This window comes from Sus scrofa, chromosome X, assembly GCF_000003025.6.
Source record: "Sus scrofa isolate TJ Tabasco breed Duroc chromosome X, Sscrofa11.1, whole genome shotgun sequence".
NCBI classification, from domain to species: domain Eukaryota; kingdom Metazoa; phylum Chordata; class Mammalia; order Artiodactyla; family Suidae; genus Sus; species Sus scrofa.
Window position 1 is genome coordinate 61,662,113 of NC_010461.5, and position 16,659 is coordinate 61,678,771.

General features: G+C 38.0%; 1 protein-coding gene across 11 annotated transcripts in view; it reads right to left on the reverse strand.

The window, feature by feature from the left end:
- ATRX (ATRX, chromatin remodeler) overlaps positions 1-16,659 on the reverse strand; it is a 288,314-nt gene that overhangs the window by 78,085 nt on the left and 193,570 nt on the right. For 10 of the 11 annotated variants that reach the window (XM_003360375.5, XM_021080085.1, XM_021080083.1 and 7 more), the window contains 3 exons: positions 6,274-6,404; positions 5,674-5,762; positions 5,376-5,548 (listed from right to left, as the gene is read on the reverse strand). In XM_003360375.5, coding sequence (XP_003360423.5) covers positions 5,376-5,548; positions 5,674-5,762; positions 6,274-6,404 — 393 coding nt within the window. Of the gene's footprint in view, positions 1-4,425; positions 5,273-5,375; positions 5,549-5,673; positions 5,763-6,273; positions 6,405-16,659 lie in introns of those variants that run through there. The other variant, XM_021080090.1, reaches the window with a different exon arrangement.

Sequence of the window (16,659 nt, forward strand, 5' to 3'; positions counted from 1 at the left end):
ACCTGAAGAGACTGTTCTCCAAAGAAGATATACAGATGGTCAACAAACACATGAAAAAATGCTCAACATCCCTAATTATTAGAGAAATGCAAATCAAAACTACTATGAGGTACCTCCTCACATCAGTCAGCATGGCCATCATTAATAAGTCCACAAATAACAAATGCTGGAGAGGGTGTGGAGAAAGGGAACCCTCCTGAACTGTTTGTGGGAAGGTACACTGGTGCAACCCCTATGGAAAACAGTATGGAGGTACCTTTGAAAACTAGACATAGAACTGCCATATGACCTAGCAATCCCACTCTTGGGCATATATCTGGACAAAACTTTCCTTGAAAAAGACACATGCACCGACGTGTTCATTGCAGCACTCTTCACAACAGCCAAGACATGGAAACAACCCAAATGTCCATCAACAGATGAATGGATTAAGATGGTGTGGTATATATAAACAGGGGAATACTATTCAGCCATATTAAAGAATCAAATAATGCCATTTGCAGCAACATGGACGGAACTAGAGACTCTCATCCTAAGTGAAGTAGGTCAGAAAGAGAAAGACAAATACCATATGATATCACTTGTACCTGGAATCTAATATGCGGCACAGATGAACCTTTCTATAGAAAAGAAAATCATGGACATGGAGGACAGACTTGTGGTTGCCAAGCGGGAGGGGGAGGGAGAGGGATGGATTGGGAATTTGGGGTTAATAGATGCAAACTATTGCCTTTGGAATGGATAAGCAATGAGATCCTGCTGTATAGCACTGCGAACTATGTTTGGTCACTTTCGATGGAGCATGATAATGTGAAAAAAGAATGTATATATGTATGTGTGACTGGGAGAAAAAAGAATGTATACATGTATGTGTGACTGAGTCACCTTGCTGTACAATATAAAATTGACAGAACACTGTAAATCAGCTATAATGGAAAAAATAAAAATTATTTTAAAATGAAAGGAAAATGACAATAATAATAATAGTGTGACAAGAGAAGCAAAAAAAAAATGTACATGCCTTAATTAAAAAAACATTATTACTAAAAAATTCTAACCTTCACCTCCCTGAAGCAAGTCATAATGTTTTTGCTGGTGGAGGGTCTCGCCTCCATATTGATGACTGCTGACTGATCAGGATAGTAATTGCTAAAGTTTGGGATAGCCATGGCAATTTCTTAAAATGAGACAACAATGAAATTTACTGCACTGATAATGGCTCTTCCTTTCAGGGACAATCTCTCCATACCATGTAATGCTGTGTGACAGCATTTTACTCACAGCAGAAGTTTCCAAATTGGCCTCACTTCTCTCAAACCCTACCATGGACTTATCAAGTAAGTTGAGTAGTGTTCTAAAATCCTCTGTTGAAATTTCCACAACCTTCACAGAATCTTCACTGGGAGCAGATTCCATGTCATTCATAAGAAGCAACCCCTCATCCATTACATTTTTATTATGAGATTGCAGCACCTTGGTCACATCTTCAGGCTCTGCTTCCAATTCTAATTCTTTTGCTATTTCAAGCACATTAGCAGTGACTTCGCCAGTAAAGACTTGAACCCTCGAAGTCATACTTGGGGGTTGGAAACAAATTATTCCCAACTCCTATTATTGTTCTTAATAGTACCTAGAATGGTGAATCCTTTCCAGGAGGTTTTCAATTGACTCTGCCAAGAAACACCAGAGCAAATACTATCTATGGCACCTATAACCTTACAAAATGTATTTCTTAAATAATAACACTTGAGACTCAAAATAACTCCTGGATCCATGGGCTTCAGAATGGATACTGCATCAGTGGGCTTGAAAATACCATTAACCTCATTTTACATTTCTATCAGAGCTCTTGGGTAACCAAGTGCATTGTCAATGAGTAGTAATATTTTTAAAGGAATCTTTTTGTTCTCACCTTTAGGTCTCAATGGTGAGCTTAAAATACTGAGTAAACCATGCTGTGAACAGATGCACTATCATCCAGGCTTTGTTCCATTTATAGAGCATAGGTAGAATAGATTTAACACAATTCTTAAGGGCCCTAGGATTTTCAGAGTGGCAAATGAGCACTGGCTTCAACTTGAAGTCACCAGCTTTATCAGCCCCTAACAAGAGAGTGAGCCTGTCTCCAAAGCTCTGAGGGTAGGCATCGACTTCTCCTCTCTATCTATGAAAGCCCTAGATGGCATCTTCTTCCAACAGAAAGCTGATTTGTCTACATTGAAAACCTACTGTTTAATGTAACCACCCTTATAAATTATCTTAGCTAGATCTCCCAGATAACTTGCTGTAGCTTCTAGATCACCACTTATTGCTTCAGCTTGCACTTTTATGTTATGAAGATGGCTTCTTTTCCTTAAATCTCATGAACAAACTTCTGCTGGTTTCAAACTTTTCCTCTGAAGCTTCCTTACCTCATTCAGCTTTCACAGAATTGAGGAGAGTTAGGACCTTGCTCTGAGTGACCAAAAAGTGTGAAATATTTTGAGAGTTACCAAAATGTGACACAGAAACGAGGTGCACAAACGCTACTGGAAAAATGGTGCTGGAGTTCCCATCATGGCTCAGTGGTTAAAGAATCCGACAAGGAACCATGAGATTGCGGGTTCGAACCCTGGCCTTGCTCAGTGGGTTAAGGATCTGGCGTTGCCGTGAGCTGTGGTGTAGGTCGAAGATTCAGCTCAGGTCTGGCATTGCTGTGGCTCTGGCATAGGCCAGTGGTTATAGCTCTGATTAGCCCCCTAGCCTGGGAACCTCCATATGCCATGAGTGCAGTCCTAGAAAAGACCAAAAAAAAAAAAAAAAGAAAGAAAGAAAGAAAAGCAAATGGTGCCAAGAGACTCGCTCAATGCAGGGATGCCACAAACCTTCTATTTGTAAAAAAAAAAAAAAAAAAAAAAAAAAACATAGTATCTGCAAAGTGCAATAAAACAAAGTATGCTTGTGCTGAAATAATAATTAATCAAACATTTTAAGTAGTTTATATACAGTCATTTCCTCATCACAAAACTGTCCAAATAAAATACTAAACTAAAATGCAAAAATGTGGATGCAGTAAGGTAAACTTAAATGACTTACTGAACATGCTGCTTCTCAAAAAGTTCAGAAAGCTATGGCAAAAGAATTAACCATCAACTCTTTGAAGTGAAAGTGAAATATGCAGTGAAAATCATAGCTCAATTACAGGCATCTACTTATTTAATATCCATTTCAATTTCTAGGTGCAACATTTTGGTCCTTTAATACTTCCCATTCATGTTTTCTTAATTTATTATAAGAAAGTGATTTTTTTTTAGTTACACAGTATAGGTATACATGTTCATACACTATCATCTACTCAGCCTTAAATACAGTTAATCTAAATCTAAAGAACAAAAACATATTTTTATCATCTACTTGTTCCAGAAAATGTTTCTGATAAAATACATGTACATAGCTGCAAAATTTTTTTAAAAATAGGAGTTGTCTCGTGGTGCAATGGGTTAAGGATCTGGCATTACTACTGAAGTGCTTTGGGTCACTGCTGTGGCACAGGTTTGATCCCTGGCCCAGGAACTTCCATATGCTGTCAGTGCAGCCAAAAAAATTTTTTAAATACATCCATATATGAATGACTTCTATTTGACTGCAGAGAGCTAAAATGAAATGCACTAAAGAGGTGGGTAAAGTTTATCATTTGGAACCCACAGTCTTCCCTGTATACTTTTAAGTTCATAACATGTAACCCAGACCTCTCTCTCCGCATCAGTTCTTTCCAAATATGCAAAGCAGTAATAGTTATAGTAGGACACCAGGAAAATTGGAAGAAGCTACTCATTTCTAGAGGTGACAAGCTGACTTGGACCCCATCTCTACTTCCAAGTGATGAAGGGATCATACCTCATCATACTTTTATGTAAACCATTTAGAGCATAGGATGAGACATGCTGACTAGTCTACTCTCTCTTTTCTCTTAGCCATAAGTTATGAGAAAAATTTTGAGAAGAATATTTTAAGACAATCATTCAAGGAACACATAAACTTTAAGCTATTTATTTCTAATTATAAGATGAAAGACTAAAGAGAATTTAAATGGAAACTGCAAATCAGGAGAGCAGGAGTGGAGGTAATAGGAGCTTCTCATTACCTTAAACTTATTCCTTTACTACTCTAAGAAAAGTATATTTTAAATCTAGTTGGAAAGTGAACATTGATAATCAATTGCCTTTATGGAGTAACTGGAGAGAAAAAAAAAAGGAAATTGTATAGATTAATTTTTTGTTGTTGTTCCTTTCTTTTTATGGCCACACCTACAGGATATGGAAGCTGCCAGACTAGGGGGTCAAATCAGAGCTGCAGCTGTAGGACTATGCCACAGCCACAGCAACATGGGATCTGAGCTGCATCTTTGACTTACACCACAGCTTTAGGCAACAACAGATCCTTAATCCACTGAGTGAGACCAGGGATTGAATCCACATCCTCATGGACACCAATAGGGTTCCTGAAACCACTGAGTCACAAGAACTCCTACAGATTAATTTTTACTACTCCCCTGATTTCTTAGAGAAGTAAACCAGGGTCTGTGGTTAGGCAGCCATCTGCCTATTCCAAGGAGGTAGTGAAGAGAAAAATATTTATCAAGGAATCACCAAATCTGTTCAGCTGCAGGCCTGAGACCAGCTAAACTTGTCTGTGCACAGGATCATTCACCTAGATGGCACCCACATCTCCTTTCTCTTCACACTTGGTCTACTGCTTTGCTTCATGATTCCCAAATGCCAAATATTTAGTAGTATTTACACTGCTTTGTTTTTAGATATTTGATATTTCAAATATGCAGATATCTGTTGCCAGCAATGGAGTTCCTCAACACTCAGTCAGGCTGCAATAGGAGGATATGGAGACTGAACACTAATCCTTCAAATGTAGATAATTAAGTTACCTAACACATGGAGTGAAAATACTACAGAGTTTGGGTTCATATATGTAAATAAATGTTAGTTTTTCTTTTTTACTTCTTCTTCTTCAATACCAGAGAGAGTATAATGGCTTGCTTGTAATTAAACTTTCATCAAATATTTGTTGTTTTTATATGCATCTGATTACACTAAATGCTTACCAAATGAGGAAAGATATCCACAACCCCCTTTCTTTTGGCCACCATATGCAGTGACTTGATGGGGGATGTCAGTTCCCAGATCATGGACTGAATCCAAGCTGTGGTGGTGAAAGCGCCAAGTCCTAACCACTAGACCACCAGGAAACTTCCAGGAAAGATACTCCTTTGAGCAAACTAGTGAGGATAATTAATAAATGAAAACAAGCACTGATATTAAAATGACATGGTATTTTCTAATTCAATGTTCCATGATAAAGGCAACATTTATTAGACTCACTTTCTTCCAGCTTTAAAGAAACTGAGGGATTGTTTCCTGTTTCATCCACATTTCCTTCACCACCTCCTCGGGATCTTGAATTCCAGACTTTAATCACTTCAACATCATTGTCACTACCACTTCCACTTGAGCTACTATCTTTTTTTCCCCTTTTCCCCTTTGTTTTCTTCTTTCTAAAAAATAACAAATTCAAACTATTAGGAACACACTCAAAAGATACAAATACCAATTATTAGAGGAAAATCAGCAAGCAGGGATTTTAAACTAGTCAACACAGAAGAAAAAGTATTCAATTTACTTTGTAAAATCATCAGAGCTTAAACTCATGGAGGTTTCATCAGAATCGGAAGCTATAAATTCATCCATACTGTCCTCATCAAAATAACCCTGGAGGAAAAAAGAGATGAATATTTTAATGGCTTATTTCAACTTGTACTGGAAATCATAACATTTATTTCATTTAATGATAAATTAATTATTATGAGATAAGGAAGAACTAAGGAACTATTATAGATTAGAAAAAATAAAGGAGACATCATAGGTATAACTACTAGATGTAATGTGAAGTCTTGAACTGAATCATGGAAAAGAAAAGGGATGTAAGGACGAAAATTGATGAAATTACATTAACATCTACTGTTTAGAGTACTGACCCAATGTTACTTTCTTAGTTTTGATCATTTACTATGTTCATGCAAGATGTTAAGATTAGCATTTAATACTCCTTTCAGAATCACAATGCATTTAAATATATAGAAATAAACTAGAAATAGTTTAAATTATTGTAACGTAAAGAAAAAGAAAATTTGAATATACAGTAAGTCTACACATATGAACCTTTTCCCTAAAGTTATTCTGCTTCCAACAGATAGCTTTCTTCAATGCTAATTTGATTTACCTTATTTTCTTTGCTAATGTAGTCTAACTGCAAACACCAAGGATGAGTCCAGATTCTACTTAACATCTGAAAGTCTTGGAAAAGTTTTGCACCTGCCTTTCCTCTTCCACCTTCACTGCTATTACCTACACCTGATCAAAAGAAAAAAAAAGTTAATGTTAAGACATAAGAATTCTCTAATTTGGGAGTTCCCGTCATGGCTCAGTGGTTAACGAATCTGACTAGGAACCATGAGGTTGTGGGTTCGATCCCTGGCCTTGCTCAGTGGGTTAAGGATCTGGCATTGCGATGAGCTGTGGTGTAGGTTGCAGACGCGGCTTGGATCCCATGTTGCTGTGGCTCTATTGTAGCCTTGCGGCTACAGCTCTGATTCAAACCCTAGCCTGGGAACCTCCATATGCAGAGGGAGCGGCCCTAGAAAAGGGAAAAAGACAAATAAATATATAAACAAATAAAATAAAATGAAATAAGAATTCTCTAATTTGGAGTTCCCATTGTGGCTCAGCATTAACGAATCCCATTACTATCCATGAGGACATGGGTTCGATCCCTGGCCTCACTCAGTGGATTAAGGATCTCAGTGGCATTGTCATGAGGTATGGTGCAGGTGGCAGCAGAAGTGGCTAGGATCCCACATTGCTGTGGCTGTGGTATAGGCCGGCAGCTACAGCTCCGATTCAACACGTAGCCTAGGAACTTCCATATGTTCTAAATTAGAGGTTTAACTTCATCTGTGCCTCAGACTTCTTTGGCTATGTAGAGAACCTTATAAACCCTCCTTCTTAGAATATTTTGAAACATATAAACAGGATTACAAACGAAACCCATTACATAAAAATCACCAAAATGTTAAAAATTTTGTGATATAGTGATATGCACACTTTACTAACACATTAAATAAAAAATATAGCAATAAGTTTAATAATTACTTGAAATTTTGAAGTATTGATAAGGGGATATAATTTTGAGATATCAGTAACAACAATAATACATAGAATATTTCTGATTTCTATTTGTAACAAAGTCAGTTATTGCTACTACTACTACAGTTTGTTGCCTAAATTAATAATTGAGAAAAGGCTATATATTTGTTAGAGGTTAATGAAAATATGAATTTTTTTCTTATTCAGGTTCACATACTCTCATAGATTCTATCCATGGACCACGTATTACAAACCCCTATTTAGATAAAGCCACTCTCTGTATACAGTACTTGAGCAACTCTTTCCAATTATTCTTACACCAAAACAAGGTACTTCTAAAAATTAGGTTTTCATGTTGATAAAGTTAGACTTTGTTTGCACAGAGTAATTTCAACAAAATTATACTTTTTCTGTGAAAATGAAAATGAAATGAATGCACATTCCATTAATGACAAAATTATCAAGGAGGTAAAATGCAAAAAAAAAAAAAAAAAAAAGCTGATTAAAGAAAAAAACAGCATTTAAACAGAAACATTTTTCTCTCCAGTTTTAAAAAGATGTAAATTCACTGATAATTAAGTCATGTCTCCATGAGGGACAAGATTATACTCAGTAATGATATGAAATATTTTTTATAATGGTTTTTCTTTTTTTCCATTATAGCTGGTGTACAGTGTTCTGTCAATTTTCTACTATACAGCAAGGTGACCTAGTCACACAAACATGTATACAATCTTTTTTCTCACATTATCATGCTCTATCATAAGTGACTAGACATAGTTCCCAGTGCTACACAGCAGGATCTCATTGCTTATCTATTCCAAATACAATAGTTTGCATCTATTAACCCTAAATTCCCAATCCATCCCACTCCCTCACCCTCCCGCTTGGCAACCACAAGTCTGTCCTCCATATCCATGATTTTCTTTTCTGTGGAAAGGTTCATTTGTGCTCTATATTAGATTCCAGATATAAGTGATGTCATACAGTATTTGTCTTTCTCCTTCTGACTTACTTCACTCAGGATGAGAGTCTCTAGTTCCATCCATGTTGCTTCAAATGGCAAGATTTTTGTTCTTTTTTATGGCTGAGTAGTATTCCACCGGGTATATATACATCTTTCTTTATTACTCAATGAATTTCATTACATTTATAGCTGTACAACGATCATCACAACCAAATTTTATAGCAATTTCATCCCAAACCCTCGATGCATCGTCCTACCCCCCAAACTTGTCTTATTTGGAAACCGTAAGTTTTTCAAAGTCTGTGAGTCAGCATCTGTTCTGCAAAGAAGTTCACTGTGTCCTTTTTCAGATTCCACATGTCAGTGAAAGCATTTGATGTTGGTGTCTCATTGTCTGACTGACTTCACTTAGCATGATAATTTCTAGGTCTATCCATGTTGCTGCAAATGCCAGTATTTCATTCCTTTTAATGGCTAAGTAATATTCCACTGTGTAGTAGTATCACATCTGCTTGATCCACTCCTCTGTTGGTGGGCATTTAGGTTGTTTCCATGTCTTGGTTACTGAAAATAGTGCTGCAGTGAACACTGGAGTACATGTGTCTTTTCGAGTCATGGCTTTCTCTGGATAGATGCCCAGGTGTGGGATTGCTGGATCAAATGTTAATTCTATGTTTAGTTTTCTGAGGAATCTTCGTGCTGTTTTCCACAGTGGTTGAAACAGTTTACATTCACACCAACAGTGTAATGAGGTTCCCTTTTCTCCATACCCTCTGCAGAACTTATTGTTTGTAGAATTTTTGATGATGGCCATTCTGGCTGGTGTAAGGTGGTACCTCAGAGTGGTTTTGATTTGCATTTCCCTAATAATTAGTGATGTTGAACATATTTTCATGTGTTTTTTGGCCATCTTTATGTCTTCTTTGGAGAACTGTCTGTTTAGATCCTCTGCCCATTTTTTGATGGGGTTGTTTGTTTTCTTGGTTTTGAGCTGCAGAAGGTGTATACCATATCTACTTAATCCATTTATCTGTCGATGGACATTTAAGTTGTTTCCATTTCTTAGCTATTGTGAACAGTGCTGCAAGGAACATGTGGATGCACGTGTCTTTTTCGAGGAAAGTTCTGGCCGGATATATGCCCCAAGAGTGGGATTGCTGGGTCATATGGTAGTTCTATGTCTACTTTTCTAAGGTACCTCCATACTGTTTTCCACAGTAGTTGTACCAATTTACATTCCCACCAACAGTCCAAGAGGGTTCCCTTTTCTCCACACCCTCTCCAGCAGTTGTTATTTGTGGACTTAATAATGATGGCCATTCTGACTGGTGTGAGGTGGTATGATATGAAATATGAATAAAAATGTATTAAAAGGTGGTACCAATTACTTTGCCTGATAAGTGGTAGTTCCACTGTGTATAATGGAAATCACTGCTATGATAACAAGGCATCTAATATTTAGATATACAACTGTTCATATAAGTCCCTAATACTTCTCTTAGTTATGCAGGGACAGTAGTGATGTTTCATTACTAATTTTAGTTATTTGTGTCTGCTCTATTGATTACTTTGTAAGTACAGCTAAAGAGTTATCAATTATGTTGATCGCTTCAAAGAACCACCTTTTGGTTTCAATTATTTTCTGCACTGTTTTCCTTTTCTTCTGTATATTTATTTCTGATTAGTCTTCATTACCTCTTTCTTTCTACTTGTTTTGTGTTCAGTTTGTTTGTTTCTTTCTTTCTTTCTTTCTCTCTCTCTCTCTCTTTCTTACTTTTTTTGCCACCCCATGGGTACATGGAATTCTCAAGCCAGGGATCAGATCTGAGCCACAAGTGCAACCTAGGCTGCAGTTGTGGCAACCTGGATCCTTTAATTCAGTGCCATGCTGGGAATCACACCTGCGTTCTTGGTACTGTAGAGACACCACCAATCCCCCAGAGCCATAGTAGAAACTCCTTATTTTAGGTTCTTAAGGTAGAAAGAATATAAATTTTTTTAAATAAATATTTTTCTTTTCTTTTTATTTATTTATTTTTTTGTCTTTTTGTATTTTCTAGGGCCGCACTTGCAGCATATGGAGGTTCCCAGGCTAGGGTTTGAATTGGAGCTGTTGCCGCCAGCCTACGCCACAGCCACAGCAACACTGGATCCAAGCCGCGCCTGCGACCTACACCACAGCTCGCGGCAACACCAGATCCTTAACCCACTGAGCGAGGCCAGGGATCAAACCAGCTACCTCATTGTTCCTAGTTGGATTCATTAACAACAGGAACTCCTAGAGTATAAATTTTTGATCTTTCCTCCTTTTTATTATAGGCATTTACAGTTATAAACTTCCCTCTAGGAATCAATTTACTTGCATCCCATATTTTAGTATCTGATTTTTGTGTTTGGTTCATCTCTAAATATTTTCTAATTTCCTTTATGAGTTCTTCTTTTGACTCTGGTTATTTACACACTATTTGTGGATTTTCTCACTTTATTCAATTATTGCTTTGTAATTTCCTTCTAATGTGGTTAAAGAAAATATTTTGTGGATTTTATGCTTTTATAGTAATTGAAGCTTGTTTTATGCTCTAAAATATGGTCTCTCATGGAGAATGTTCCATGTTTACTCAAGAGGAATGTGTATTCTACTCCTGTTGGAAGGAGTGTTCTACAGATGTCTGTTAGGTCTAGCTTATTTATTTATAAGTATTTTTCGAGTCTTCTATTTCCTTATCGATCTCCTGCTTAGGTGTTCTATCCAACATTTAAAGGCTTATGAGTTTTTAAAATTAATATGAAAGAATTAGAGATTTTTTTAAAAGGTAAGCTAACCTTAACTACCATTTTATTCTCCAAGAAAGGATGATTAAGAAGTCAATTTTTGTTTAGGGGGGTGGGGGAACTCACATCATAAACATCTTCTCTCATAGAAAATTTTCTTTTTTTTTTTTTTTTTTTTTGGGTCTTTTTTGCTATTTCTTGGGCCGCTCCCACAGCATATGGAAGTTCCCAGGCTAGGGGTCGAATCGGAGCTGCAGCCTCTGGCCTACGCCAGAGCTACAGCAACTCGGGATCCGAGCCGCGTCTGCAACATACACCACAGCTCACGGCAACGCCGGATCGTTAACCCACTGAGCAAGGGCAGGGACCGAATCCGCAAGCTCATGGTTCCTAGTCGGATTCGTTAACCACTGCGCCACGACGGGAACTCCAGAAAATTTTCTTAAGACTTTTAGGCCTAACTGTCTAGGGTAGAAAAAGGAAAGAAATTGTTAAAAGCAAAAAACCCTGAAGTTTCCTCTACCTACACTACTGATTTATTTTATAGCTGAAATTCCTCATGAAGAATAGGAACCACATCAAATGGACATGCTAGTAAATGGACCAAACATTCACAGAAAAAATGTTCTCTATACAAAAGAGCAATGACAATTACAACTAAATCATTCCATATTTAAAAAAATGTTTTGACTCCAAATGGCATTATTTGGAAATACAAGCACAAAAAAGGGCAGGTAAATACATAATGAACTAAGCATGACAATCTGATACTGAACCTCATTTACATCTATGGTTTCTATATGAAGTGATATCATGGAGAATGTGGTAAACTGAACAGTGATCCCCCAAAATATATCCACATCCTAATCCCAGGCACCCATGAATGTTATTGTACATGGCAAAAGGGACTTTGCAGATTCAATCAAAATAAAGACTAGGAGTTCCCGTTGTGGCGCAGTGGTTAACGAATCCAACTAGGAACCATGAGGTTGCGGGTTCGGTCCCTGCCCTTGCTCAGTGGGTTGACGATCCGGCATTGCCGTGAGCTGTTGTGTAGGTTGCAGACGCGGCTCGGATCCTGCAATGCTGTGGCTCTGGCGAAGGCCGATGGCTACAGCTCCGATTCGACCCCTAGCCTGGGAACCTCCATATGGCACAGAAGCGGCCCAAAGAAATAGCAAAAAGACAAAAAAAAAAAAAAAAAAAAAAAGATAGACTCTAAAACAAAGATGATCCTACAACATCTGGATGGACCCAGTGCAACTACAATGGTCCCTATAAAAGGGACTCATAAGTAAGAATAAGAAAAGGCCATTTAATGATGTAAGCAGGGATTGGAATGAAGCACTCTGAAGATGGAAGGCAGCTACCAGAAGCTGAATAAGGCAAGGAAACATTTTTACTCCATAAAGTATCCAGAAGGAACCAACCCTGCTGATTTTAGCTACAGTAAACCTTATCTTGGTACTCAGACCCCTAGAACCATAAGATAATAAATTTCTGTTATCCCAAGCCAAAAAGGTGGAGTTTTTTTAACAGCAGCAATAGGAAACAAGTACAGTATCCTAAGGAAATACTTATCATACCTGGTGCACATCAGAATCACCTGGACAGTATGTTAGAGTTACCAATTCCTTGGATTCCATTCCTAGAATTTCTGATACCCTAGATTTGTGATATGGCTCAGAAATCTAAACTTTCTAAGAAGCTTTTCTAAGAAGCTTCTCAGGTAACTGTTGTGCTACAAACCAGGATACGAGTCAAAAGTTGCTGGGGAAAACTCACTGCGTGAATTAATTTCCTAGGGTTTCCGTAATAAATCACCAAAAACCCAAAACTCTTAAGACAACAGAAATGTATGCCATCATGGCTCAGGGTATCAGAAGTCTGAAATGAGTCCTACTGAGCCAAAATCAAAGTTGCCACAAGACCATGTTCTGCATAGAAGCTCCAGGAAAGAATTTAATCCTTGCCTCTTCCAGCCTCTAGTGGCTGCCCACATTCCAGGACTTGTAGTCACTTCACTCCAATATGCCTCTTTGGTAATGCTGACTCCTCTTCTGTGTTCATCAAATCTTCCTCTGTTTCTTGCCTATAAATATACTTGCAGCTGGAATTAGAACTCACGTGGACAATCTAGGAAAAACTTCTCTTCACAAGACTCTTAGTTTAATCACACCTGCAAAAATACCTTTTTCGTACAAGGTACCATTTATAGGTACCAAGAACAAAGATCTGACAACTGCAGGGGGCCACCATTTAGCCTAACAATTGCCTTAATGCCTTTGAAGTTCTGTAGGGATGAGGACAGCAGAGCTAAAGCAAACTTTACAAAAACAAATATATCTGGAAACATACGTTTTTATATTTAAATCTCCTTTGATTCTTTTTTTTTTTTTTCGCTTTTTAGGGCTCCACCTGTGGCATATGGAAGATCCCAGACTAGGGGTCGAATCAGAATTACATCTGCCAGCCTACAACACAGCCAGAGCAAAGCAGGATCCAACCAGTATCTGTGACCTACACCACAGCTCACAGGAATGCCAGATCCTTAACGCACTGAGCAAGGCCAGGGATCGAACCCGCATCCTCATGGATACTAGTTGAATTCATTTCCACTAAGCCACGACAAGAACTGCCTCCTCTTTGATTCTTTACAAATTACAATTATGCTATATTTTTTTTGCCTTTTTGCCTTTTTGCCTTTTTCTAGGGCCACTCCCGTACCATATGGAGGTTACCAGGCTAGAGGTCCAATTGGAGCTGTAGCCACCAGCCTACGCCAGAGCCACATCAATGCAGGAATCGAGCTGCCTCCGCAACCTACACCACAGCTCACGGCAACGCCGGATCCTTAATGCACTGAGAAAGGCCAGGGACCGAACCCACAACCTCATGGTTCCTAGTTGGATTCATTAACCACTGAGACACCACGGGAACTACAATTACGCTATTTTTTTAAAGAGTTTCACTAGAGTGCTCTGATGCTTCATGAGGCTATGATAAACAAAGAAGTGGGGATGATCATACTAATGTAATATGAACTGCAGTTTAACAAATTTTATGTTTCCCAAAGTCCCGAAAATTATTTCAAAGAGATTTCCGGGTAAATGATGAAAAAGTGTTGATATAGAGAAACTTGGGGGTGGACTGGCCAAAAAGAATTTGGAAAAAACTTCTGGGATTTCCACACATATTATCATATATTATCAAAAAATCATTATTACACTCTCTCAGAAATCTGATATTCTATCTTCTAATGCTCCTTAACAGTTAAATGTTAGGAACTCAGACTTTTGAGCATAACCAAGACTCAAAATTAAGCCTGAAAACCGAAACCATAACACATCTAACAGATGAATTATATATATACTAAACAATAAGTAAAAAAAGAGGATTAAGAGAAGGCAAGATGGCGGAAAAGTAGGGGGACATGTTCGCTCTCTCCCACAAACACAACAACAACAACAACAACAACAAACACATCTACAGGTTAAACGACTCGCAAAGAACAGCAATTAATCGCTGGCAGAAGAAACTAAACTCCAATAATGGCAAGAATCTCGTGACATAACTGAGTAGAACAAGAGAAAAGAGGAGAGTGAGAGAAGAGGAATCAGGGCTGGATGGGGGCTGGACCGCAACCCCCCTGCAAGAGCCCGACAGCCCAAAAACACGCCCAAAAACACCAGACCAAGCTCTGCCCAGTCGAGTGAAATCAGCTTCCATTGCAGTGTGGACCTCCCAGTCCTGTCTGCCCTCAGGAAGTCCTCCTTTCCTTCAGAGAGACCCTGTCAGCCACACTCACCCTCTGGAAAAGCCACGCTGCCTCAAAGAAGAGTGACCAACAATGCCAGCCCTTGGGAAACATTCCACAGCAGGTCCAAGGCAAACACTGCCTGGACACGGGGAGTACAACTCCACCAGGAAAAAGAAAACAACAAGCAAGATGAAGAAGCTAGGAAGCCAGCCCCAGTTAAACCAACAGGAGAATTCCCCTAAAGCAGTCAACAATGAAACAGACCTCTGCAGTCTGACAGACTTGGAGTTCAAAAGGGAAATAGTGAAAATACTGAAGGAATTAAGAGAAGATATGAACAGTAATGCAGACACCCTCAGAAAGGAACTAGAAAATATAAGGAGGAGCCAAGAAAAATTAGAAAATTCACTGGCAGAGATACAAACTGAACTAAGGGCAGTAAAAACAAGAATGAATAATGCAGAAGAATGAATTAGTGACGTGGAAGATAAAATAATGGAAATCACCCAAACAGAACAGCAGACAGAAAACCAAATGAAAAAACATGAAAGCAATATAAGGGACGTATGGGATAATATAAAGCAGGCCAATCTACAAGTAATAGGAATACCAGAAGGAGTAGAAAAAGACAAGGGGAAGGAAAATATATTTAAAGAAATTATCACTGGAAACTTCCCATATTTAAAGGATACTGAGTTCGAGACACAGGAAGCAAAGAGGGCCCCAAACAAGTTGAACCCAAATACACCCACACCAAGAAACATTATAATAAAAATGGCAAAAGTTAGTGATAAAGAGAGGATCCTAAAGGCAGCAAGAGAAAAGCAGAATGTTACCTATAAGGGAACCCCCATAAGGTTATCAGCTGATTTCTCTACAGAAACTCTACAGGCCAGGAGGGAATGGCAAGAGATATTTAAAGTGCTAAAAGGAAAAAATATGCAACCTAGAATATTCTATCCAGCAGAATATCATTTAAAATAGAAGGGGAAATAAATATTTTTTGCAACAAACAAAAGCTAAAAGAATACAGCAATACAAAACCCAGGCTGAAAGAAATATTGAAAGGGCTTGTCTAAACCAAAAAGAAAGGAAGGAAAGAAAGGGAGGAAAAAAAAAAAAAAAGAGGAAGAACTAGTATTGAGGAAACCGCAATCAGAGAGCAGTCACTCAAATAAGGCAGCATACACATTTAATCATGAACATGTTTCAAACAAAATAAAATTAAAAAGAAAAAAAAGTCATCAAAATCATAAAATGTGGGCAAGGAAGAAAGGAAATAAATAGCCCCCTTTTTTAAAAAAAATTTATTTTGTTTGTTTGTTCACTTCTCTTCTTAATTTTAGTATAGTGATGAAGTGTTTGAATCTACAAGGACCATCAGAGTGAAACACACGATTATAGGAAGGGGATAGCCTACTTAAAAAACAGGGCAACCACAAATCAAAGCCAAACATTGCATCCATAAAAAATGAAAAAAAAAATCAAGCAGAAAATAACCAGAGACCATCCAACCAAAAAAAGAAAGGAAGAATGGAGAACCACAGAATCAACTGGAACACGAGGTTCAAATGGCAATAAGTAATCATCTATCAATTATCACCTTAAATGTCAATGGACTGAATGCCCCAATCAAAAGACACACAGTGGCTGAGTGGATAAAAAGGCAAAAACCTTCAATATGCTGCCTACAAGAAACCCACCTTAGGCCAAAGGACACATATAGATTGAAAGTGAAGGGGTGGGAAAAAATATTTCATGCCAATAGACATGACATGAAAGCAGGATTGCAATACTCATATCAGACACAATAGACTTTAAAACAAAAGACACAAAGAAAGACAAAGAAGGACACTATTTAATGATTAAGGGATCCATCTAAGAAGAGGATATTACTCTCGTCAACATACATGCCCCAAATACAGGAGCACCCAGATACATACAACAAATACTAACAGACATAA